General features: G+C 40.2%; 2 protein-coding genes across 2 annotated transcripts in view; one reads left to right on the top strand and one right to left on the bottom strand.

The window, feature by feature from the left end:
- Positions 1 to 27,376, top strand: part of LOC146615055 (ankyrin repeat- and BTB/POZ domain-containing protein 3-A) — a 289,414-nt gene that overhangs the window by 61,224 nt on the left and 200,814 nt on the right. The window lies entirely within an intron of this gene.
- Positions 13,934 to 27,376, bottom strand: part of LOC146615056 (uncharacterized) — a 55,691-nt gene continuing 42,248 nt past the window's right edge. Inside the window, exon 2 of the mRNA XM_085376590.1 lies at positions 13,934 to 14,119. Coding sequence (XP_085232716.1) covers positions 13,934 to 14,119 — 186 coding nt within the window. The remainder of the gene's footprint in view (positions 14,120 to 27,376) is intronic.

Raw genomic sequence — 27,376 nt, 5'->3', positions numbered from 1 at the left:
GAACACTTATCTATAATAATGACATGAGATTTGCCTGGATCTGTTTGATTCAGCACAGCAGTGGATTGATTGATTGATGCCATTGTAAGCTTGCAGTAATTAATTTAAACAGGGCAATGCAGCGCTTAGGAGGAACAAAAAGTAGTAAATGGATTTTTCAGGTTTACATTTTCACACTAGAAAGGCAAGAACATTAAAAGACAGGCACCTCTCGCAAAGACATCTTCTTATTCCTATCTATATCTATATCTAATTTCACTTAAAATTACCTTGTGCCTACACTGTAACTTATTTTGGTACAACCTCAAATGGTTGCCAGTACATCACAAATATACTTTTCTCTCTTTCTTTGATGAAATGTAATCAGTGTGTCCTCAACTCGGGTGTCTGACATCCCTCTCACTCACAGCAGTGATGATCACACCATAGTCCACTTCATTGTTGCCACATTACCACTTTGTTATTAGATTTAGCAGCTTAAAATGGCTCATTTTTCTCTCCATCTGCTCTGTTTAGTGAGTGAGAGGGAAGCTATTATGATCAGTGTTTTTCAGTTGCTTTGGAGTTTATTTTGGATCCACGTTTATTATTGAGGGTTTTCTCTTTGATTTTGCAGTGTTTCTAGTGCTCAGAGTTTTGATTATACCTTAATTTCATTATTATTCTAATCATTTTTGAACATGCATGCTTAGATTGCTTTATAGTCTTAATATTTGGGGTCCTCCTGATACTCTTCTTTCCATAAAAACATCCATGTTAGGTGAACTGGTGGTTGGCCATGGATGTAAAGTGGATTTGTTTTTGAATTTACGGTCTGTCTGGGTTGTTTTGATTACTTTCACCTGTGTTTCATTCTCCTCCTGTTTCTCACTTCCTATCCTCCCTCAGTGTATAAATAGTCCTGTCCCTCTCGTTGTATTCCCAGTGCTGCAGTCTCGTTTTTTTAAAAAGTGTTGTATATTTTCACATGCACTTTTTTAGTAGGCAGGATTTGTCTTCACTTTTCATGCACACGTAAACACTGTTTAAGTCACTGAAACTCCTTTTACAGCGATGATTTTGAATTTCTGCTTTGCAGGCAAGGAAAACTGCAATTTTTGTCTTGCAATGTCAAAGATTTGCACCCTTCTCCTTTTCTGATGTCAGACTGTGCACAGTGTTAGTGTCTGTAGCCTTCTGATTGGGTAACATTTCTATGCAGTTAAGGTTATATCACTACCTCTTACAATCACAAACAAGTTTAGAACTACTTGTTGTTTTGTTGACATCTCAAAATAGTGAAAATCTACAGAAAATATATTTTCACTCTCCGGAGTAAGGCCACCGTCACACTAAACGCAGACCCACTGCAGGTTTATCTCCATGTGATTCTAGGGTAGATACATAAAGCTGCATTGTAATGAAGTGAGACAGCACTTACTGATACAAACAGAACAAGGACAAAGCATCTCACAGCTCATATAATGCAGCAGTAGACGGTGCAAGACGCCCACTGGGGATGGTTCTTTGGCCAGTTCTCACTTATTAGGATGGCTGACTGAGCATGCAGACACCCTGAGGGAAGAGGATGTTGAGATGGTGGGTGGTGCTGATGGAAGGAGCCACTTTAGTATTCCTCAGGATAGTTTTGTCTACTTGAGCAGGGTCGGGGACAATGTACTGTATGTGTGCACTTCCTTGTTTTAGCTTTGCATTGTGTTTGGGGTCATCTGGCAGTTGACCTCTGCTTTTTGGAAGAGGTTAAAAGCGAAGAAACACAAACTGTAAATGTTGGAAGGATGCTTTTTGATGATAAAGGTTATAGAGGGGGGTGTTTAGAGAGGATGGTTTCTATAGAGCAGTTGCTGCAGGAAGGTCACCATATACTGCTGATATTTATTTATTTTTAGCTTTTTATTTCTTATGTTTTCTGCTGTTTACTTCTGTTGAAGTGCTCTCAATAGAACACCTACCCATGTGCCAGAAAGTTGATTCTTTTCACCTGAACACTACAGAATCAACTTTCTAGGATTTCCTTACCTGGATGATTGAGCATGCATCAAGACACCTACCCATGCGGATTTTCATTCCACGGAGTTACCTACTTATTTGCATGAGCTTGAGCTCTAGGCCTTTTTTCTAAGTGTCTAGATCAATGCAGTGAATCTCTAATCTCCCAGGAAATATGTTTCAACTAGCTGTTTCTGATTGGAAATAAAGAGAGATTCAGCAACTTCATAGCTTATTCGGTGCTTCAGAAACACATTTTACTTTTGGCTTTTGTAATATTATGAAGGTGTTGCTTCTCAGTGGTTGTGAGGCTGTAGGAGAGGGAGAACACTGGTCAGTCCTCCGTCACTGCCAAGTGGTTCACCCACTCAGCGTCCAGTAAACTTTCCTAGTACCACGTTTTACTTTTCCACCAAAATATATTTAGATTAGAGGATTTGCAAGAAATGTGATACTAACATCTATTTTCCAGGGACCGTTTCTGCTGTCTTCCACTCATTTGGGTTTTGCACATAGACTGTAGATAAAAGATGGCTAAAGCCAGCATGATGTCACTCATGTGACGAGTTACCAACTTATTTGACTAGTGACGTGCAGAAAAATGCATTTTTAAGGCACTTCTAAATTCTATTTTCAGACCTGGAGGCTACATCAATTCTTTAGATACAGTGTAATCCTCTACACCAGTATGTAGTTGCTATGGTGATAATCATTCATACCACAGTTATATACTGCCTGCAGTAGTGTTCTTTTTTTTTTTTTTTTTTTTTTTTTTTTTTTTTTAAATGACATCAGAAACAGCAGTATGCGACATTACGTGATGGCAGAGCTTCAGTTCATCCTTTGTCATTTTTTTTTTTTTTTTTTTTTTTTTAATAAATAGGACAGGGGGAATGAATGAGAGAGAGAGGGGGAGAGAAAGAAAGAAAACCCAAGGGGAGAAGAGACGGTGAGAAGGGGGGGGAAGAGAGACAAAAAAAAAAAAGAAAAAAAAAAACTCCTGGGTCACCTGTATGGAGAAAAAACAAACAAACAAACAAACAAACAGAGGAGACAGCAAACAACAAAGAGCAACATAATAATAGAGAAAACAAAGCACCATCACAATAAACTAGCTAGTCATAGATATCAGTATTTACTAAGTAATAAACGATATTGTGCAGCACGCAAGATAGACAGCGCACAGTGTGCTTTGAGGCAGCAGCCAAGAAAGCTTTAGTCCGCGTCTGTGAATACCCATGTGTGCATACCTGTGTGGATCAGCATGCTTGCATTCCAAAGGTTTCTCCATGTAATGATCTGCTAGGGAGTGTGGGGGGGCCACAGCCCCGTCCTCCAGGGTGTGAAGCGGGTATGGAGGAGATCAAAACTCCAGACATCCAGAGGCCCCCAGAACACAAGAGACCATGGAAGACCAACAGAGGGGCAGCCGTGCCACTGTTCCAGTAAGAGCTGAGGAGAGTCCCAGATGAGGGCTCACTCAGCAGCCGCGGAGCAGAAGCCAGGGGGGGTTGCAGTGACGCGCCCGTGAGCTCCGCCGGCCCCCAGCTGCGCCTGAGTGACCGAGCCCTAGGCCGAGAGGCCGGGGGCACCCCACCTCCAAAGGGGCCCGAGCGAGCCCCAGGCCCCAGGCCCCGACAAGCGGCCGCCAAGGAGTGAGCCGGTGTGTACCCGGACGCCCACCCCCAGACACAAAGAACCACCAACACACCGACACCTGAGGGAGTCCGCCACCGGCAGGGGAAGTGGTGGTGGGTGGAGATAGGCCTCCAAACCTTGGAGGGCCTGAGGTGTCCCCAGAGAGGTGGCGTCTGATACCCAACCTGACATATAGACACAGACATACAGGCACACACAGACACAAACATCCATTCCCACCCTCATGCTCTCATATGCACTCACTCCACACTCAACCGACGTGGAGACAGACATAAAGAGACGCTGTACACACAATCACACTCCCCAAGCGTACTTTACAAACCGGGTCTAGGTGCCCTTGCCCCTGGAGGGGGGAATTGCACCCAGACCCAGGTGGTGTTACCCTTTTCCCTGCGGTGGGGAGAGGCAGACCACCCCGACTCTGTAGCAGCAGGGAGGCCCCACACCCCAGACCGCAGTCGGACGGCCAACTCCTCCTACTAGCCCTCCCGCTCCAGCAGGCCGCAGAGAATGGGGGTGGGAGAAAGAAATGATGAATTGTGGGTAATTATGAGGTTACTGCTCGCGCATGCAGAGAACGCTTAATAGCAATTCACAGTTTATGAACACTTTATGAATATTAATTGTTTTGTTCATGAATCAGAGGTACAGTGTGTAGGTGAACGACTCCTTAACTGAGACTAATTTCTTGGAGGCAAAGAATTAAATAGGTTAATGGGCAGAGCCAAAGAAACGTGATTGGAAAAAGAACTTTTACAAACTTTCTCTTATCGCATGAGTCAGTCAGTAAATTACAGTTCAGTTCAGCAGGCTTCCTGCTGTGTTTAGTAGTAAAGAAAAAAGTAACGTCAGAGGAAATGATTACACTTTTATCAAACATTGCATTAAGTTTATATTAGGAGCTACAGTCACTCAGCAGGACCTTTGATTGAATGAGTGAGTCGATGAACACTTATCTATAATCAAAAGGTGCTAATTAAACATACACACCTTGGTTTGACCACATAGCACTGATTGCATTTTTAGCTTGTGTAAATGATATGCACTTACTTTAAACTAAACAAGCGAATGATTTCAGGTGTCTAGTGGGTAACGCAATCAAAAGACTCATGTCAGTCTGGGAAGATTAGATTAGGATTGGTTATGCAACATGTGATGCCAAAATAATTAATGGATTCTACTGACCTGACAATAGTGAAGCTGAAGCTGTAAGTAAACATCTTCTGCAACACAGATTTCTTTTCAGATATTTTTTGTAATTTAGTACGTTGCAATATTGAGGCTAAATTCTAATGGAAAGTCAATAAACAGATAATGACAAGTCTGGATGAAATAATGACAAACGTGCTGTTAATCATCCTGTCCTCACAGTCAACAATATGTGGACCGTTATTGACCCAACAGCCGTTGTTGCACATACTGTCAGCGATCAATGTCCCATGTGAGTAAGTGTGAAATTACTACCTTTGGGCAACTGGCAATGATTGCACGTGTCCGCTGAAACAACAAAGAGCAGATCTGCTTCTGAGCTAGACAGAGACATGGCCGTTCGTTTAGAAAAAAGAGATGGTTGTTTCTATAGTTCATGTACAGGTATAGAGAAAACCTTTGTATCAGGCAAATGATAAATAAGCACAGATAACTCATATTACACACATACAAAAATATAAACCCGATTAATTACCAAGAAGCCAATCTTTAAATTATAATCACATAACTCAGGATCAAGGGAATACCCCCAAAAGTTGATTATGTTCACTGTCATTGCTCAGTGACAAAAACACTTATTAGCCCCTGAAACGAGGTCCAGGTAGTGGTTACAGGAAGAGGGCAGTAGATAGTCTTGTTCTAACTGCTTCAGACAAAGCTAATGACCGGACCTCATACGGAAAGATCATCCCTGAATCGAGGAGGGGGCCTAAGGGTACATCTTTCGCTATCTTGCAATACTGTGATTTAATCCATTCCAGAATTACAAAGACTGGTCAGAATCAGAGAAAATATTCAGTAATTGGCAGTTCTCTGGGTGAAAATGCCTCGGCCATACTGCTTTGAGACGATAGATAAAGCAACAGTAACTCAAATAACCACGTGTTACAACCAAGACCCCACCAGGGGCCACTCATATCAGCTAGAAACAGAAAAGTGAGGCTGCAGTTCACATAGGCTAAACAAAATTAGACAATAGAGGACTGTAACAATCTTCTGAGTCTACTGAGTTCTACTGTGAAATTTGAATGGTGTAATGGGGTCGTATGTTTTCTTGGAAATTTTGGGCCCCTTTAGTACAAACTCAGTATTAAATGCCACAGTCTACCTGAGTAATGCCACTCACCATGTCCATCCCTTTACGACCAGTTTAGCCATTCTTTTTTATTAAGTTCAAGCGGGATAGCACACCATGTCAGGTCAAATGGAACCCCAAATGGAGCAGATGCAGAAGACCATCTCTGAACACACAAAACATGGGCTACAGCAGCAGAAGACCACACCGGGTACTATTCACATCAGCTACAACTGGGAAACAAAGTCTACTCAGCATCACCAAAATAGGACAATAGAACATAGAAATGTAGCCTGCTCTGACAAACTGAGCATTGTTTAAATACCACAGCCTACCTCAGTATTGTTGCTGTTCATGTCCATCCATTTGTGACCACAGTGCACTAATTTCCTGATTGCTGCTTCCAGCAGGATAACAAGACTTGCCACAAAGCTGAAGTCAACTCAAAATGGTTTCGTGACCATAATGAGTTCAGTGGACTCAAATGGGTGTTACAGTCACCACATCTCAATCCAATAGCAGCGGTGAATGTACTGTTCCACATTACAGATGTGCAAGTGATAAATCTGCAGCAACTGTGTGATGCTATCATGTCAGTATGGACTAAAATCTCAGAGGAACATTTCCAGCAGCTTATTGAATCCACACTACAAAAAATTCAGTCAGCTCTGAAGGCAAAAGAGGATCCACTCTAGTACTAGCAAGGTGTACATAATGAAATATCCAGTGGCTGATAGATTAATGGTGAGAAGCATTTAATAAAAAACATCATCATGGTACATATAATTAAGCAGTTGGGGCCATAATTGACCCTAATTATCACTGCCTCCATATGTCATGAATAGCAGAGTTGATTAGTTCAGTTAACTCACCAGGGCTGGCTTGTCGTTCTTCATTTACCCAATTTTGTTTTTTTAAAAAGTAAGACAAAATTCATTCAAATGTACTGATGCAGGCCAAAACCACCAACTCTTTCTCTACCCATATATTTTTATCGAGAGCCACTGGTGCTTCAGTGTGCTTTGGAAAAGACTAAATTTACAATATTGATTTCACCTGTATTGCCCTCCTAGAAATACATCGATATTTAATGTTTATTCCTCAAGCTATCTCTCACATTAAAACAAAAAGCTCCACATTTTACATAAAATATGCAGGAAATTCAGAAAGAAGTAGCAAAAAAGCACAAAATTGCAGGATTAAGCTCCCTAACTGTAAGCATTTTTTCTTTTAACTAATCAGTTCCTTTGGCCCTAAAATGAGAAACACATTGAGGGCAGATGAACTGTCAAACGAATTATATTAAGGTCACACAATATGTAAATCTCACAAGTAAAGCTAATGTGGAAGTAAATCTGCATTCTTTCTGGTGGCCAGCAGGGGGCTACTCTTTTGTTTTCAAGAAGGAGAGTCACTCCAGTTGTGTTAAACAAATGTAACTGGATTTATGACCTGAGTAAAAATTTTTCTGATGGGCTTATTGTCATTTGTTAGTTTAAAGTCTTATTTAATTCAACCTGATCACCATTTTTCAAATTGACTATTTAAGTATAAACTGGAAGATAAAGTTAACTTGTTCTCACTGACAAATCACTACTATATGAGCATTCTCAGTTTTTACAATGAAATCCACCACTCACATCTGGTGCCAAAAGTTAAGATGCCTACTGGCAAAAACGGTCAATTTGAAGCTCCAGAAAGCGTCTTCACAAACCAGTGGGTGACATGAATGTTTATATCCATCTTTTATATACAGTCTTGGAGGCTATAGTCATAAATGGTGTATGAACATTTGTTTGGTATAATCACAGCTTCTACTGAATATCATAGTGGATGCTTGCCATCTTGCTTGCATGCCTTTTTTATGTTTACACCTTCCTTTTTTTGCCTCATTATTCAAAACTTTTAACCTTTTTATAATGTGAACATGCGCTTTAAAAAAAAGGAGTATATATGACAGAAAATATGAACAAAATCAACAAATATTCCAAAATAGGCCCATAATCAGTCACTTTAAGCTGTTTAGACTCCACTTTTTAATTATTTATGACTTTTTCCTAGAGTAACCAGTCCGGCGCTTCTGGTATTCAAGTTTTAATTTTCTAACTTGGCAGTCGATCAAGCTTACTCTCAGTCAGAGCTCACTGAAGCGAGAGTCGACTTCAAAATACAGGACTGTTCTGGATCCTGTATCCATGATGCCACAGCCGGCCTCATTCTGAAGCAGCGGCCTTTCATCTCTGGTGAACTCCACCTAACAAGCTCATTTACAGTGGCCACAGCTACAGCAGTGTGGGCTCAGGTTGTAGGGAGACTGTTTTTACCTCAGTGAGCTTCATATTTCATCACAGCTGAAGTAAGCAGGACGAAAGCTGTGGCTCAGGTGGGGATTTGATTGTTGTTATTTTCCTCTAATAAAACCTCCTTTTTTTTTTTTAAAGAAACATTGTATGTGGCTACTTGGGTGAGTTCAGCTAATTAACAAAACACTTTTCTTTTTCTTTATTTTTACCCTTAATACATATTTTCTCATTTGTATTTTTTATTGCCTTGGTCTTGCACGATAAATCTCAGGGGATGCAATTAACTGGCTAAAGCGAACAGTAAAAATACTATTCTGAATCACAAAGTTGCAAACTTGAGACCATAACAAGAGGCTGTAAATATGCTTTGCTGTGTTTTTTTTATGTGTGCATGAGTATAACAGTGATTCTCATTGTAGATTTTATGTTTAATATTTTTCTTTTGTGGATCATTGTTCCAAATTCCTAAACCCTTGGCTGACAGCTTCCGTACTACGGTGATAATAAAAGCAACGGATCTTCAGGATTTGTACAGTCATAAAAATACACAGTAGGGGCCCTTTGGTGTCAGTATCCTCAACCACTGGTCACAGTAGTGGACGTGGTTTTGGATTCTGGTTTTGTTGGAGCAGCACGTTTGTTCCAATCCTCACACAGGGCCAGAAGCTGTGGGTATTGACCAACAGAAACAGGCTTCCTCTCACTCGTAGAGTCAGGAGCTGAGTCATTCAGTAGAGGATCAGAGTAGAGCATCAAAAGGATTTGAGGCAGTTCAAGCATCTGGCTTAGGATGGCTTGGGAAAACCTCGGTATCCCTGGAAAAGCTGGAGTGAGTGAGAAAAGAGAAAGGTCTTAGACCGCTGCCTCTTGTGTTGAATTGCTGTTGTTTTCCTAGTTTTATTTTGAAATCTGTTACTTTTTACCTGCCGTGCATCAGTTTAGTAACACCTGAGTTAAGTTACAGTTCTTTGCAGATTCCCTTTGACCATTTGTGTGTCTACTGTTAGCATTCCAGTGATCTTGTGTATTCCTTGTGTTTTAAACGCTAGTCTTATATTTGCCATGTTGTCCTAGTTTCTAGTTTTCACTGCAGATTATTTCCTTGTTCCTCATTATTTCCCTCATATATGATCTGAACTTCTGAATGCTACTTGCTCATGTTTTTTTTCTCCAAACTTGCTGACCTTTCATTTAGTGACCACCATCTGGAAAAAAAAACTGTAAACATTTGGATTTTTATGTGCCAACAAACAAACAGTTTCATTGACTGGCTCCAGATTCAAGCTCTGGTAATGTGTTCTATTGATGTTCTCATCATAAAGGTTCATGAACAGTGACTGAAAGAATAAGATTATAGATACAGGCTGTTGACACGAGCTGACATGGGGACAAGTTTACATGGGCATCTCTGAATAGACTGCTTTCTCCACAACCCGCACACATAGCAAACAGATGGATGCCATATCTGGTGTTTACTGTCTCATGGTGTTTCACTCCTCTTGTTTAAGAACTGGATGGAGAGAGCTAATGGTGTGTGGGGTCAGGCGAGTTGATGGGGGCTTAAGTTGCTGGTTTGTCTGTTTAGAAGAATGTTTTTCCCCCTTTGCTTCATGTGGTTTGGGTTAAAGTGCTCTACACTCCTGTTAGCAAATGACACTAGAGGGTACCAAGTGTGGCTAAAGAATCCTGAACAAGAACCCGTATGTGACGATTTGGGAGTGAGGCTCATCTCACAATTTCCACGATTCGGTGTTTCATAATTTTTGCGCTTAGTGACGGTTTAAATTCATTCAAATGTAGAGCGCATGTCTTTTTCCACCACTGCTGATCAGCATAAATCTAATACAGCCTCATCATATCAGTGTCCTTATCCAAACAGAAAGCTGCTGGCCTTGTGACTGCTGGAGCCAGTGCTCAGTTGAAGAGTGGAGGTTGTCTGAAGGTATTTATACAGTTTGGGGGGGGGGCGCTGCCAAATTCACTCATCGGGAGCTGGTATAAATCATTTTGTCAGCTTGTATGGTGTGGTAAGGTCAGGCTGTCGTTGTTTTGGTCTTAAAAAAGACATAACTGCACACAGAAAGCCGCGGGGGACACACAGACACACTACCTACAGTACAGAGGAGGTTTCTCTGGAAGCCATACTGGTGCTTATCTCACTCACAGGGGCAGCACACTTGTAATAGCCCTGGGTTCTAATGATGAGGATGACAAATTCAGCACTGTATTGTGGCTCACAGTTTGCAATTTGTCATAAATTACTCATGTTCTGATTAAAAATAAAAGAAAAAAAAAAACGGTCACAGGAGAGATGGGTAGGAAAGAACTCAGATAGCTCCCAGGCTAGATCCGCCCTGTGGAAGTTACATTTACATGAGAAGCATCCAAAAGAAACAAAGCAGTGGTGCATACGTGTTAAATCAGCAGCCAGATCAGAACCATGTCATTTATGAAAAGTAATCTGAGACTGGGCTGAGCAAACTCCATCTTAAAAGATGTGAACAGCCAGGCCAACAGTAAAGATTTAGATGGTGCAGGGTTTATTTATTCATGGACAAAAAGGTTTTAGGAACTAAACTAATGAAGTGGTCAGTAAGTGTATGTATATTGACCTACAGTATGTACTCACCCATGAAAATACTGTAAATGAGAATATGTATTTAAACTGTGTTTGAGTGAGGTGTTTTGTATTTCATGAATTCCATTTAAATGTGGATATTTTGGAAAAATACAGCAAAAAAAAAAAAAGTCAACTAGGAACATTTTCTCATAAAGTTGATGAATTGTACTGCTGGCCTATCTTTCCCCTATAATATCTCTGCTTCTGCAAGTATATAAAGGTAATGTCTTGGCAACAGAGTTGGCTGTTGATTTGAAGCAAACAAAAAGAGAAAATTGACAGACTCGCAGCACGAGAAGAAGACTGGTGTATTCAAATGGCTTCCTGTGGTTTTTTTTATTGCTCTACGTAGAAAACACATCAGAGAGTTTCTTTGTTGACAAGCGTGTTTTGGATTTTGTGGTTAGATGTTGTCTGTGGAGATGTTATATCTTCCTGTTTCTATTTTAACTGCATAATTTACACTTTTGACCAATTTTCTTGAGACCCAGAACCCAACCAGGAATACCAAGGTCCACGTTCTGGGTCTTTAATCCAGTATTTTATATTTTTTTCTAACTTCTACTGATTATCGATTATCTTCAGTTTGATTCTTAGTTTATTTATTTTGTTTCCAGCTTTGTGCTTTTGTTCTATTTACTATCATTTGTGTTCCTCGTGTATCCATCTCCATCAGTGACGTTCCCTTGTTTAGTTCTTCCAGTTTTATTCTGTTAGTTTCCTGTCGTGTACAATAGTTTAGCTTGATTTTCACTTTTAATTGTTTAATTTTACGTGTGCATTTTGGGTCTTCATTCCTGATCTAACTTGACAATGTTAGGCTTCCTTTTTCCAATTTTTGCCACAACCATGCTGGCCACACCTCCAACTAGCTACCCAATTAGCTGTCCTGAGTGGATGGGTCCATTGTATTTACCTTGAGAGAGAAACGAGAACGTTTCATTCAAATAAAATGTATTTCTCCATGAGATTTAGTTTACTTGGACGTGGTCACCCCAGGACCGAGGTTATGCCAGGTTATTTCTTAACTTCCACAGTACTACAGTGAAAGTACAGCGAGATATTAACTGAGTCTGATTTTAGGCTTTACAGCAACTGCTTTTTTAATCTCTCTTAAATTATGTGAGCAAAAGTTTAAGCTTGCAAAGAGAATTATTAAACTTCTGATAAATGCTTCAGTTGATTTGGGACAAGTGGTAATAGTAAAGGTAAAGATTCATGAATATAGAGAGTGGTTTTTAATATGTTCAGGCTTTTATAATATTTCTTCTTTTCCTTTTAATGATTGTCTGTCAATTTTAAAACTTTACTCCAGTTTTACTGACTCAGCACACACTACCTCGAGCAGTTCTCATACAGAAGACTCTCCAAGTCTTACTTTAAAAAAAAAAAGTCTTCTCTGGATCTCATCCATCTAAATGGAAAAGAAGTGTGGAAAAGAGGCAGCTGACAGATCTGTCCATTCTGCCCTTCCACTTTCTTTTTGGTCCACTTTCTATTAAACAGGAGATCGAAGAGAATATTTTACACCTTGCTGGCTCAATAGAGATGGGACAAGCTCTCTGGACAGGTGAGACCTTCTGATTCCTAACTCTACATTGTTCAGCCGACCTCCTAAATCATACTGCCTACAAGCAAATGTTTGACCTTCAGCTGATTTATTAAGGTGCTTCCTTACTGTTTCCATTTGTACCTAGTATTCAAGCCTCCGCTCAGGCCTGCCTTCTTGGGTACTTTCCGGATCTGCAGGGAGTCGAGTAAATGTCTTTTTTTTCTCCTGCGAGATAATTGGACATGGGAACATAGCAGGGGGATTTTCTATATGCTTCACTCTGGCAGTCTGACATCCAGGTTAACGTCTGTTCACATCGGAGCTGCTGCTGCTGCTGCACCAGGAAAGTCTGAGTTTGACATGGACAATCTGACACATCTGGTGATTGTGCTCTCCTTACCCTTTTCAGTCAGATTACTCATTAAAATTCAGCGCTGATAAATATTGAAAAGGTGAACGGATAAACATCTCTTTGGGATGTTTTTTTTCCGCAGTTCATCTGATGGTCAAACACTTGACAGTGCTGCAGAGCTTATGTTATGTTTCAAGCACTTCTTTGACATTTACAGCGAGTCCTAAGGTAGGTATTGATAAAAATAAGACTTGTGTTAAGCCCCTGGAGTTCCTTTTAAAGTCCCTTAATTTGTTTATGTGTGAAAGGAGGCACAAAATCATGCTGAAGTAATTTGAGGACCATTAAGGCCCTCTAGGGTGATTCTAAGGGTAGTACAAATCCATCATTTGAGTACTGCAGGGATTTTTATAGGTAAGCCCAGATGTTAGCATTGCCTTGATAACCTTTAAGAGAAAAAGCATAGTTTATTTTATTATTTTTAAATTTTAGTTATAAACACAATTTTTCTGTTTTTTAAATGTACCGTTATATGACTTCATATGACTTCAGATTTACTGGGTTGGTTCCGCCTTTTGCCTTCAGAGCTGCCTTGATTCTTCTTGGCAATGATTCAAAGCTCCGGAGCTGTGACACGGGCAATATTATATCTATGGTAGAGCCCTCTGTTTTGGTCTCTTCATTAACTCAAAGGTCAGATCAGTCATGACAGGGAGCTTGCATTGATTTACTTCACTCTTGCAAGCTGTAGCCAACTACCATTCAGTCATATGTAAATCCTTTTATTGCGAGATTTTAAAAAGGGATGAAGAATCAAGGATTCATGCGTTTAATTCTGATCTTACTGACTGACCTATAATGCTTCAGCTGAGTGTTTTTGTGTGTTTATTAAATGGCTGTAAAAGTAATCCCACTACTAGACTGTTCAACAGGACCCAATAATTAATATTGCAATGTTATCAGTGGTGAAAAAAGAGAGTTATGTATATTATTGCTAAATGTAGTCCTAAGAATTACCTTCATTATTCAGTAATATATATGTGTGTTGGGCAGCAGTCAAGGATGGAGACTCTGGCTGTCCAATCCCCGGCTATTGAGTACGGCTGTTGGGACGTGGAAGGTCACCTCTCTGGGGGGAACGAGCCAGAGCTAGTGCACGAGGTTGTGTTACCAGCTAGATATAGTCGGGCTCCTCAATGCACAGCTTGGGCTCTGGGACCAGTCTTCTGAAGAGGGGCAGGACTCTGTTCCACTGTTGGAGGTGCCCTCTGTGAGAGAGGTGGATATTCTTGTATCCCTTCAGGTTGCTGCCAGTATGTTTGGGTTTTTGCCAGTGGATGAGAGGCTTCCTGTCCTGAGCCTTTGGGTCAGAGAATAGTTTCTCACTATCATTTGCGCTTACCTGTCGAGCAATAGTTCAGACTACCAAACCTTCTGGGTGTCACTGGGTGACTGAGTTGACAATGTAAATCAGTGTGGAAACGTGTATATGGATATTCTGCATATATCGTCTCATTTTGCAGAGCCAATTTGTAAAATGGATGTGAAAGAGCTTAGACTAGAGACCGATATCTATTTCCACTTACACCTTCTGTGCTCGTGCTGTGCTACGCCACACACCCACAGGACTGCAGCTTTTACTACGCATTAACACGCAGCTGGAGTGGACAGAGGTCATTACTCGCCACAGTAGCCTCAATCATGATGGCCTATTACTAGCCAAACTCAGCATCAACCTCGGCCTGTAAAACTACAGAAATCACTTCACAATTATAAGGCTGTAAAGTTAACACCTTAAATAAAGAATCACGCGAGTCTCTGTGCTGCCAGCTCCTCATCTTGGGTCATTACAACATATTTCGTAAGAGTGGTCATGAAAAGAGTAGAATTTATAACCGTACAGCTTCTGATGACTGTCATAGAAAAGTTATTCAAGGGCAATTTTGACTGAGCGATTCGTGATCTGAGGGTTGATTTTGTTGAACTCTGCTGTCCTTCATGTTGTGTCAGAACATTTTTAATCATTTCCTTTCTGGCTTCTCTGTAAACCAGTGTGGAAAAAATTTAACTTTTTGCCCTTTCTAAAACTCTGTTTCCTCATCTTGGTTTCAAAATGCAAAATTGGTAATTGTCAGAGCTATTTAAAATGCGACCACTCTGCACACTGGCATACCACCTGGGTAGCTACATTGTGATGTAGTTCCTTCTAAGTTCAAGTCTTTGTAATGTGGTGATATTTTATCCCCTAATTATATTCATCAGAATAATGATTTTACTCCAAAGGTGTCAGTACAAGGAGTGTTAGTGAACCTTGACGGTGTGTCTTTCTCTGTAGCACATTTTTCTCCTGTACTCCCCCACATCCTCTGACCAGCTGATTGACAGGCAGGCTTTCTTTTATTTCAGTGGGTGGCGAGTTACATAAGGGAGAGGACTGATGGAGGGATGATTGCCCTCTGTGATGTTTCTCCCAAACAGCCCTCCATACAGCCTTGGACATCTAAGAGCTGCCAGTAATCCGTTTTAGCTGCGGCGTAGTAACACGAGATTGTTTTTAACTCCTTGGAATATGTCAAGGTCACAGTAGCGCTCCAGTGACAAACTTGCTATTAAATCGAATACATTTTTTGACTGGTTGCTTCATTTTCTCTTTCTTAAAGAAACCTAATTTTAATGCACCATATAAACAAGGAGTTAACTCACTCTGATTTAAAATGATGTCCCCTCAGGCGTGTAGAAAATTTTCCATATCACTTGGGTTGGCTGGAGTACATATTTTGTTGTCTTGGACTCAAATCAGACTACTTTTGGACAACAACACTGACAATTAATTGCAAATATATTTTCCAATTAATTATGATCCAGATAGTAGAAACACAGGGCTGTGTTGATAAAATAGGAGGCCCTAGGGCAGAAATTACAAGGGGGGACCCATCGAGTGTGCTCATGAACCCAAACTAAGCATAGGTGACTGGAATGCAGTATTTAAGCAAAAAATTTAATAAAAAGTCTTAAAGTGAGACAGTGCAGTATTTGAAAAAACAAAACAAAACAATAAATAGATCTATACATAAAATATATAAAGATAAACATGGCCTTACTAAAAAAGTAAGGCCAATGTAAAAGTGCCTTGAAGCTGTATTCTTCCTAATGACCAGCAGGGGGCGACTTCTGTGGTTCCCCCATTTTTCACTGTAATTATACCTTTTATTAAACACTTTCTTGAAGAGTTTGTCTCAGTCTTTAGTTTCAAGTTTTAATTGGTATAACAGGGTGTTGATTTTGCTAATGATGCTAATGCTGTTCCCATTTAGACTAAAGTAAATAATAAAACATGGTTTAGAGATTGGCGAAGAGTGACAAATCCCCACCATATGAGTTTGCAGTGTCCCTCAGTTTTTCATTCAGGTGCACCCCTCACTTGTAAAATGCGAAACTTATGACATCGTGTTGCCGTCTATCTTTTAATTACAGTCTTTAGTCCAGACTTACTTGCTTAACAGAGTTTAGCTGTTGTGTTACTTACATTTCTTTTAATATTGTTATTTTAGAAAGAAACAGTTCCTGTTATGAGCGGCTGTGTGCAGACAGGAACAGGACCCAAGGTGCAGACTCCGGAGACAGATGTGAACTCAAAACAGCTTTAATGTTAAACTCAAATATAAGATAACTGGGAAAAATCAAAATAAACTTACACCAGACGACTGACCAAACACACAGCTAGGTAAACAGTAGATCACAACACAGACACAAAGAAACACAGGGCTTAAATATACAGAGGGAGCAATCAGGGAATGGGTAACACACTGAGATAAGACAGAGACCTTCAAAGTAAAACAGGAAACACAAAACACAGACTGAATAAAAGACACAGACTCACATGCAGGCACTACAGAGGGAACAGAGACGTGGGACCAGGGCAGACACAGACACTGACTGGACACGGGGATATAGCCGACAGGGGAGACAGCAACTAAGGATAACACAGAGACATAAACCAAAAGACAGAACTCTAACAAAGAAACCAAAGACTAGAAATTATAAATAATAATAAACTCAAAAACCCTGGGTCGACGACCCAGGCATCCTAACAGTTCCAAGGTAAAAAAATAAAAAAAAAATAAAATAAAATAAAAAAATGTTTGTATTATGTTGTAATTACCACCCATGGCCAGAGTGGCCGCTGTTGTTAAGTCATTTTCAGCCATAAATTGGACAATTAAAAACATCTAATTTATTCATGACAGCTTAAACACAAATCAAAATAACTGAACTGATTAAAAGTTGATTGTTTTTACATTCCTGGCTAAAAATGTCTTGGGGAATCCAGTGCAGATCCATAGATCCATGCGCACTTCATGACATCACAGCAGAAAAATCCCAAAGTGTACAACACTAAAAATGGACTGCAGTAGGAAACTCTTGGAATTATCCTCCAAGCATTTTTAGAAATCATTACAGCTGAAATTAGAAAAGTGGAACAATTCATCAGCACGGTCCGGGCGTTTCTTTGTTCACGTTATAAACGGTAATAGTTTGCTCAAGGGGCCTTGAAAAGAAAACCGAGTCATCCATCAGACGTTAATGCAACAGATAATTACCAGCAGGTCACATGTGTGCCATCCGGTTGGTACAGACCCAGAGCAAATAAATTAACACCCAAGCTAGTGTGTTATGCAAGAAGACATATTTTTAAGTTTCTTATTGATACCAGAAGATTCAGGCCCGTCATATGAGTTTCATTGATCATCTGCTGTTTGTCTGTGTGTATTCTCAGCTGGCTTTTAAGAGTGTAATCCTTGCTAACATAATTATCTCTCTCTTTCTTTCCATGCTACTGGACCTGATCTCCCCGCCGTCTGCTACAGGTAAGCTCTTTGTGTTTCACTAACTTCGTAGTGTGTTCTCCCGCTCTCCTTGCATTGTGACGTTTCAGCCTGATTACCAAGCATGAAAACAATTTACTGCAGCCTAACAAGTTGTGAAATTGGAATCTGTACATTTTCCAACTGTATTACAGCCAGTGGACATGCTGGCTTCATTTCATTGCTCTCAAGTTGGCAGCATAAAAAGCAAACACATTATTTTGTTGGTATTTTGTGTAACAGATTAGACGAGGTAGAGGAACTCTTTTCCTCTTGTTGTTTTCTCAGTGTGTGACATCTCATTATTAAGCTGTAGCTGATTATTCCTTTTTTACTATGTTTTGTTCTACTAACTATTTAGAAAGTGAGACGTCTCATTACTAGGTTGTTTCTGCTGCTTGTTCTCCATTGTTTTGTTTTTTTTAACCGTTATACTCAGGAGGTTTGTTATTTCAAATCTTCGCTTCAGTGAAGCACTGCCACTCGGGTTCCTGCTCTGAATCGTTATTAAAGGAGCTGCAGTGTTTCAAACTTTACTGTACTTTTTAGAGATGGACCGATCCGATATTACGTATCGGTATCGGTCCGATACTGACCTAAATTACTGGATCGGATATTGGAGAAAAATAAAAAATTTAATCCGATCCATTAAATATCACGAAAGCACCTCACAAAACTTGCAACACGCCGTAACTCACCTCAGAACGTTAGCATGTCGGAGCAGTATGCATCAGGTGATAGAGCGGCTGTGGCATGCGGGACCTGTCGGTGGTCTGGATAGCATTTGGAGCTTCGCTAGCAACCCGGCATTTCATCTCCGACAAAGTTATCCCCGAGAGAAGTAAAGCAAGTGTGTAAGTCCATCTCTGAATGTTTGTAAAGCATTCCTGCGTTAAGCTTACCAAACGATATATGGAGCGACTGCTTCTTCTGGCTGCTACTTCAATCATGAAACTGCTTAACGATCAGCTGATCGGCTTTTCTGTCGCGAGTCCGTCTCTCTGGTTTGTTTTTGGCCCACTTTGCACCAGAAAGAGGAAACCAGCGGCTGAACAACAGCAGCACGTTTAAGCTTGATAAGCTGTTGTTAGAATTTATTTATTATTACTTTCTACTCGAGGATCTTTTTCTACGTAGCTGACGGCTGGTAACTGTGCAGGGGCGGATCTAGCAAAGTTTAGCCAGGGGGGCCGATAGGGCATGAACAGGGAAAAGGGGGCACAAAGACATACTTTTCTTTCTTATTCTCATTTAAAATGTCTAGCTTTTAATAAATAATTATCCGAATCTTACACCCAAAGTTTTAATTTGATGTAAAATGAATAGAAGTCCATTACTGTATATAGTGACTATTAAGTCTAATATATATACCCTAGTAAGCTATAGTACTTTTTCCTTTGGGAAGGTACCATCTGTGCAGTCTGCAATTTTGTTGAAGAAAGATGTTGAATCTATTTAATATTTCTTGAAAAATAATTGATTTCTGTGCATTTTTTTTCACACTGCATCAAATTAAGGTTGATTACGTTGATTAAGCATCATGAGGTGGAGTGTGAGGGGTGGTTCCCTATTTTTTATTTATTTATTTTTGTTGTTGCTGGGAGTTGGAACCCTATTAGTTAGGTTGCTTAATATTTACGCTAAGTACTCTTTAAAATACCAGAATAGGGAGGATGGTGTAGGTTTAAGTTTATTAGATTGATCAGTATTGCTGAACTATGAAATTTTTTTTTTTTGCATACAGGTATAACAGAATAGCTTTAGTGTAGTTGTTGTTTTAAACTTGAGTATGAACTTATACAAAATGCAGCAAGATATTTAAAAAAAAACAGTTTTGTTGATTAAAAAACATTATATCGGATTCATATCGGTATCGGCAGATATCCAAATTTATGATATCGGTATTGGTATCGGACATAAAAAAGTGGTATCGTGCCATCTCTAGTACTTTTTATATCTTTATTTCACATTCGTCACAGACTCTTTTATAACGCTACTGCTGTCGCACATTGTTTTTGGATCAGGTTTTAACTATAGCCTATATTTTTCAGATGAATAACGGAATAACTTTGTTGAATTTGTCTAATGTAACTGAACTTTAAGGGGCGTTCGATGTCTGCACTTATATTTAAAAAAAGAGAGTCGGAGCACCTCTGCGCTCTAAATCACAGAGATTCTAAGCTGCCCTGCAATCAGGAGTGCATACTGTTAGAAAATGATGGTAGTTCACGTTAGTTGGGAACAGCTGGATGTGCATTTTACTTCAGACTTACAAACCATTAAGTGCTGGGAGGTGCTGTGGAGGTCAGCCTTAATGCAAACCTCTCTCTTTCTGCATTAATAGTATGGTTTCTCCGGCTGCTTTTGGTATTCTGGAGAAGACATCTTTTTCTTTTTTTCTTGGCACATCGATACTACCGAGTATTCTTCCATTCTTCTTCTTTACCGTGAAAATATTGCTGACTGCACATGTATTGCTAGGCACAACATTTTTTCCTTTAATCTTCTGCTTTCTGCCATTTCTTTAAAGTGTTTGTCTTTGACAAAGCAGAGCTTAAGCTGCAACGTTTGTAAGTCTCCTCTTTTAAGCTTGTTGACACTTTAGCAGCACTTGTTTAGAAGTTTCTTAATGGCTGCATCAAAGGAATTTAACCCTTTAAAAATTGACTTTCTTATTCCCCGGTACCTTTGACTAATAAATAAACAAGCCTAGTGTGACTCTCCTATCCCACGGATAAACTCCATGATCCTGGATTGCTGCTGGAGACTGTTTTCCTTGTTCTGCTCTGCAGCTCTGGTGAGCTCAGTGTAATGCAGCATGATCCAGCTCTTCACCTGCTGCAGGTGTTGGGTGGCCATTTAGCTTACAGCAGATCTCCAGAGCAGAACAAAGACTACTTTTTAAAAAGTCCAACAAATTGGAGCGGGAGTATGTTAGGAGAGGGCGAGGTCCTCTTCGGTGAAGCAGTTTAGTGATGTAGACGCTCATCAGTGCTCATCAAAGTACTGTCGAACACACTACATGTAATCAAGCTCATTTACACCATGGAGCCCTGCTCTCAAAACCTGACATAGGTTGAATACTTTCTGTGAAGCTGAATCGAAGAAATGTAAGAAAACCTCTTTGCCTCAAATAATTTGAGCCTTTATATCTTTATGTGCAGGTTATAATCTAGATATAGAGAGAGGGTGATGTTAAGGTGCTGTGTTTGTCCAAGTCTCACCATGCAGAGTTGAGGACTGTGTGTGTGCTATGTGGATGTGCTTGCATGTATTCCTGTAAAGACCCTACAAAGCTTAATGGCACAGTGATTAAACTATGCATAGAAGCTCAGACAGTGGACATCTGTCACAGTTCACTATAAAGACATTGACTTTGGTTTTCTCTACAGCGGAAGTCATGCTGAAGACCAACAGCAGCACAAACACCAACAAAAGTAGCTCACAGATCCACATTTTTGACACTGCCCCCCGCTGACAGCACACAGTTACAGCACGTAGACGTTAATCAGCAAACATCCTATACCAGCTGCCAGTGTCCACCTATCCGGTCGTTAAGTCTGACGTCACTAGTCGTGTCTGGGCCTAAACTCCGTTGCAGGATCACTGAGAGTTGAAAAACTGTCTAAAGTCTTTCATCTTTAATAAAATGATCAGCGTTCTGCTCTACCAGGTGTAACAATTGAGTTTAACATCCAGGCATCCATGAAAACGGAATTTATGACATTTAACAGAGTTAGAAGTTAGCAGGAAGTTAGCTCGCTAGCTTCTATCTAAATACAATATAGCATGTCCTGACTGCGGGGTTGTGGAAACAAATTAAAACGTACAGCTCTGTTATCACTTCCAGCATAAATAAAGACAGGAAACTAAACAGCAGTGACGTTTGTAGGGTGACTGAAGTTGGTCTAGCTGGTATATAATGATGTACTACGTGACCGCTAGCAACACAGCTATGTTAGCATAATATAAACAAGCTAACTTTTTTCCACTCGATAAAAGTTAACGTGAGTGTTCTCGGTGGTCAGGAACAAATGTAATCGCATGGCAGGATGCTGTAAAAGGACCAAACATCAGCCAGGAGAACAACTGAGATAATCCATCCACAATACAAGGTTAGTCATTCATATACTGCTGCATGGACTGGGCTGTAGTTACATCCTAAGGTTTTAAAAACTGAGCTTAAATAAATGATTAGCGGTAATAAAAGCCGAGGGAGGTCAACAGTGATCACTGACTGTTTTAGGAGCTTTTTGAGATTAAATAGAAGAAAATACAAAACATTAAACATGTTAACAACACAAAAGCCATATTAAACGCAGATTACTTTAGGCCCGGAAGTAGAATTCGTCATGTCATCACTTAACGACCGGATTGGAGTTGTTGATGCAACTCTCTAATTTGTCGCAACAAATTTTGTGAAATGTTTTTTACTGAATAAGTTTTAAGTTTAGCCTCCAGCCCACATTTAAAAAACATCAAAACTTTTGTTTGCTATCTGTGATTTTAATTACGATACATTTTCACAGTAGCCAGCTGATTAAAATTACTGTTATTTTAATTACTTAATTTCTTAAGCAGTGAGGAAAACACTCACAGGTTATGTAAAAAACAAACAAACAAATAAATAAACTCCCAATTAATTTCAAATGTTGTCAGATTACTGTATTAAATCCTCAATCAAGATATAATATTTTTTTCTAGTGATCCTCAAGTGATTTTATTTTCTCAGCTTTATGCATTTATGAAATGCATTTTTAAGATCACTTGCACAGATTTAACATTTTAAAATGAGTGTTTTTAAAATAAGGATAACTAAACTAAACTTCACCTCTCTCATATCTCTTTTAATTTTCATAATTGTTGCCAAAAAAATCAATTTTTAAGAATATGCATATTCAGAAATCAAAGACTTGTAAAGAGATTTGCTCAGCTAAATCCTATGCAGCACAATATGTTGATTATGATGTTGCAGCATCTGTTTCAAACATTCATTTTCCAGCTTTGTCAGTTACATGTCCCCAGTTAAAACTGCCTTTAGCTGTTTTGGATGCTGCTGTTAGAGTGTTTCATGTATTTGCTTTAATGTGGCTTCCAGGAGGGATTTTCTAGCTTTGACCCTGCAGCAACGCTGCGTCTGGCCACTATTTGAAATTATTGCCCAGTGATCTCCAAATGCAGTCAAAAATTGGCTTTGGCAAGAAAATAAAATGGGGTCATCGGCTAGTTGTGTGGTAATTTATTTCTGGAAAAGCTGCCAGGCTGAAATCATTGTTTTCTATGCTCTGACCAGCTGAGGTTATGTCGCAGCAATAATATGAAGCCGTGGTGTGAGGATGCAGAGAAATAAAGAACAAAACCAGAGAGAGGGGGGGAGATGTAAGAAGTCTAAAAGTTTGAAGGCAGTGATGTAATTCTGCAATAAAAAAACTTTTCAGCTGAAACATACTGAGGATTTTGCTGTTGCTCTGTGAGGAGGTTTAATGGACGGTAAAAAAAATGTGTTTGGATGGTAAATTTCGCAGCTTACCTGCTGCTAGCAGATGGGTCTGAAAGTAAATCCTGGCTCCCGGCTCCAGCTGATGGGCTTCATGCCTTGCAACAGGCGAGCCAGTGTCAGACAGCTGAAATTAGCACGATAAACGCAGCAGGCCAATTCATCACAGGAAGAGGCTTTCCATCAGAGCGTTATTACCGCTCTGCCAGTGTTTGCTCCTCAAATAGATGAAAAGGAAGAGTCTCCTTGAACTTTCCTGTAGTGTTTGTTTTTCTCCTCACTGGAGAAGTTCATATCCGTTTCTATTTGTGACCATTTGATTCTCACCTGAAATTTCCCTGAAATTGCAGTTGGTTGTTTGGATGTTTAGGCAGGTGTAGGCCTGGGCAATCTTCTCCACAATCCAGCTGTTTTGGGACAGTAGCTGGATAGCCAGAGATCAACCTCACAAATTTATGATGCACAACCAATCATTTTGATCTATTAGGAGCCCTGAAACATGATAGAAACTACTCAGGTGAGGGTTAGTCGTAGTAGGGTTCCAAGAGGTGAAGCGTTAAAGCAGAGATGCAGCATGAACTTTTATATTTCCCAAAATGACGATTTTTCATTTCTACTAATGTTTAGATCTTGAAATGATCAACGTATCAATTTGCTGTCTAGATTTAATTGATTCTGCTCACCATTAATTAATCTATTTTGTTTCTGCAGTAGGGATGGCTGAAATTATTAACCAGCTGAGGCGGCAGCAAGTTTATTCAGCACACACCTGGTGTGTCTGCACAGACATTGGCTGCCCAAACCACTTGACTCGAGTTGCAGGTTGTAGGATGCAAAAAGCAGAAACTGTTAGCATGTGGACAGTTTCATGGACAGTCAGGTATATTTTGGGTAACATTAGACAAACACACAAAACTTCACGTATTCTAACTTTTTAAAATAAATCTGGACACAACGTTTTCAGTGGGAGAAACGTTTCACAACACAGAAGAGCTACCTCGTCAGGCCAGAACTCCACAGTCTATTTACACCTACAGGCCAGTGGACACTCTTTCAATGATGAGGATGTACACATCCTGGACAGGGAGGAATGCTGGTTTGAACGCAGAGTCAAGGAGGCCATTTATGTGAAAAGGGAAAGACCATCTCTGAATCGAGGAGGGGGCCTAAAGGTACATCTTTCGCCATCTTACAATGCTGTGATTGCAGCCATTACTCAACTCTCTGTGAATGGTACTCATGGCCATTGATCAGTGGACTTTGATCAATACACTTTGATCAGTGGGTTGTTGATCAATGGTCATAAGAATTTGCATATTAATGATGAAGACCCAACAATAATGCAGAGAAAACCCCAACAGTCAAAAATCCTCTATGAGCAAGCACTTTGGCGACAGTGGAAAAGAAAAACTCCCGTTTGACAGGAAGAAACCTCCAGCAGAACCAGGCTCAGGGAGGGGGCAGCTATCTGCCAGGACCGGCTGGGGTTGAGAGGGGGAAGGCAGAACAACAGACATGCTGTGGAAGAGAGTCAGAGTTTAATAATAATAATGGATGATTAATGCAGAGTGGGGAGTTAAGACGTGAATGAAGAAGCAACACTCAGTGCATCATGGGAAAATCGACCATAGCCTGGACCCATTGCAGCATTCTCCTTGAGTAAATGATCCTTTAAGATTCGGGCCGTTCAAATTCACTGTCTGATTATTTTGCCAACACCTGTTAGGGTTCATGGTTTTGATTATTACAAATGATGACTTAGAGCCATCACGGTTAATATATAACACTGTTGCCTCTAAGATGTTATACAGGTGCCCACAGATGGCAGGTGTCTGTGATGTGAAGGGAGGGAGAAAAATAAGACAAACCAGAGGCGTTCTGTAGTACTTTGATGTAGAAAACCAGCGTCTAACCCCTCGATCAGAGGAATGCTGAAGTGCGCAAATCTTTTGTGTGTTTGGTGTGCCTCACATTTCAGTGGTATTTAAACAATGTTTTGTTTATTGAAGAACATTGGCTAAGGTTTCAAATGGCCCTCAAACAGGTTGCAAAATATTTTAATCCATTAGTTTGTGCTCAGTTTTGACTCTTTTCTGATTGCTTTCTGGCTTTTCACAACTTTTTTCTCTCCTGTTTAAATACTTCAAAATTAGGTGCCAAGAATGTTCTTAACAAAAGTAGATAACTTATCAGGAGGCTTGAAAAATGCTGCTCAGACAACTTATCAGCTGAGGCCCATTGAATGGCTCTAATCAGCCCATATCTCCATAAGGCACACTCCTTTTGCCTTCTTGTCAGCTCAGTAGGTAGTTATCATCCATTCTTCTACAGAGCATGTAAGAGATCACTAGTGGTCATGTGAGGAAATTAATGTCAAATCGAAAGTAGTCTATTTTGGAATATGTGACTTGTTTCATTAAAGGGGCATTATACCCTAAATTGTGATGTTTAATTGAATCAAACCAAGTTGGTTGCTTTTCATTTTAAAACAAGCAAATACTTCAGTTTTGGTGAAGTTTAAGCACCCAAAGAAAAGTCTGCAGACAGACCCTGATCTCGTTAGTGACCCAGCTAACGAGCAAGGTCATTGAGACCTACTGACAGGCAAAAGAGGCAATCTTAAAACAATATGTGCAGAAGTGATGACCTCAATTCAGTGGGCTGAAAGAACAGATGCGGATGATGAGGATGGAGTTACGCGAAGAGGTTAAGATTTGATGTCTGTAACCAATAGAATGTGTGCAGTTCTTGTGAATGGAATAAAGCTACTGTACAGTAAATATCATTAGAGTTCAAACCGCCCACATACTTCCTGACTAAGGATAGAAAGCTTTTCTTTCTTTTTTTTAAATTAGTGAAGTTTAGTCAGTCCCTTTGGTGAATTCTCCCATTGCTCTCTCTCTGTACTCATGCATATGTAAACACTGTTCATACACAGTGTAGTGCATTTCTGTCAAGTTGTACTAGACACTGGCTTGGAGTGCAGTTAGATATGTAGAGGCAGAAAAGGTCTGCTCTCTATACACTGACGTATACAGCCGGCGTAGGAGGTGATAAATCAAACTTTTATTTGCTGGAGCGATGCTATAGCAAGTTGTGCCACCATAAATAAACCAACAAGTGCACACTGATCACCCTCCACCCACCAACAGTGATTTCCTGTGATGGACTGAAGAGGTTTAAAGAATTTATTTGTCTTTTGGCAAAAGGCACAAAAGACAAATCAGTTACACTATCTCGAGAGGTCTGGACCAAGCAGTAAAAACGGGCAAACTTATAGTCTCCTTATCGCCTTCGTTCATTCAGCGGTGGGTAGCTTATTGAACCACATGAAAATGGCTCGTAAAAGTTAAAATAAAAGCCAATAATTAACATTTTTAGGCTCACATTGGCAGCTCAGGTGTTCTCCCTCATCAGAAAGATGGTGGGGAAAGATGATGTTTTAGTATTTTATGAACCCAGCGGGGTGATGTCTCGGTTCGTGGACGGGTTTGTGCCAGCAATGTTATCATTATTGTAATCATGTTTTTGGTTCTTGATTATCGTGCAGGGGCAATCTCCTCCTCTCATTTCTCACTTTGTCCACACTCTTTGTCCTTTCCTCACCTCATCTCCTTACATCTTCGTCTCTTCCAAGGAAGCGTGCAGAGGAGGCGTCTCATTTAACAAAATGAGACATTTTTACCCCTGAGCTTTCATTTTAAAGCCTCCATTGTTTTCTTTATAGCCGGCTGCTGTATTTTATGATCTGAGTTGACATGCAAGCATAACAGCATTCAGGACAACTTTAATATTTAAGGCTGCTTTTAAATAAACTCAGAACGTAGCGCAATAATAAAAATAAGATAAAAGGCACAATGTTAAAGGTCAGAAAGTTCGACCATGGTAAATGGTCTGTATTTGTATAGCGCTTTACTAGTCCCTAAGGACCTCAAAGTGCTTTACATATCCAGTCATCCACACACTGGTGATTGCAAGCTACATTGTAGCCACAGCCACCCTGGGGCGCACTGACAGAGGCGAGGCTGCCGGACACTGGCGCCACCAGGGCCTCTGACCACCACCAGTAGGCAACGGGTGAAGTGTCTTGCCCAAGGACACAACGACCAAGACTGTCCAAGCCAGGGCTCGAACCGGCAACCTTCCGATTACAAGGCAAACTCCCAACTCTTGAGCCACGATCGCCCCGACCATGCAGTCCATCATCGTTCTAGTTCTATATTGCAGCTGTTGGTGTCATTTCTCAGTCTTGTAG

This window comes from Diplotaxodon limnothrissa, linkage group LG17 (assembly GCF_057381915.1).
Source record: "Diplotaxodon limnothrissa isolate DT_005_m linkage group LG17, D_limnothrissa_male_GT1.1, whole genome shotgun sequence".
Classification (NCBI taxonomy): Eukaryota; Metazoa; Chordata; class Actinopteri; order Cichliformes; family Cichlidae; genus Diplotaxodon; species Diplotaxodon limnothrissa.
This window is presented reverse-complemented; position numbering and strand designations above follow the sequence as displayed.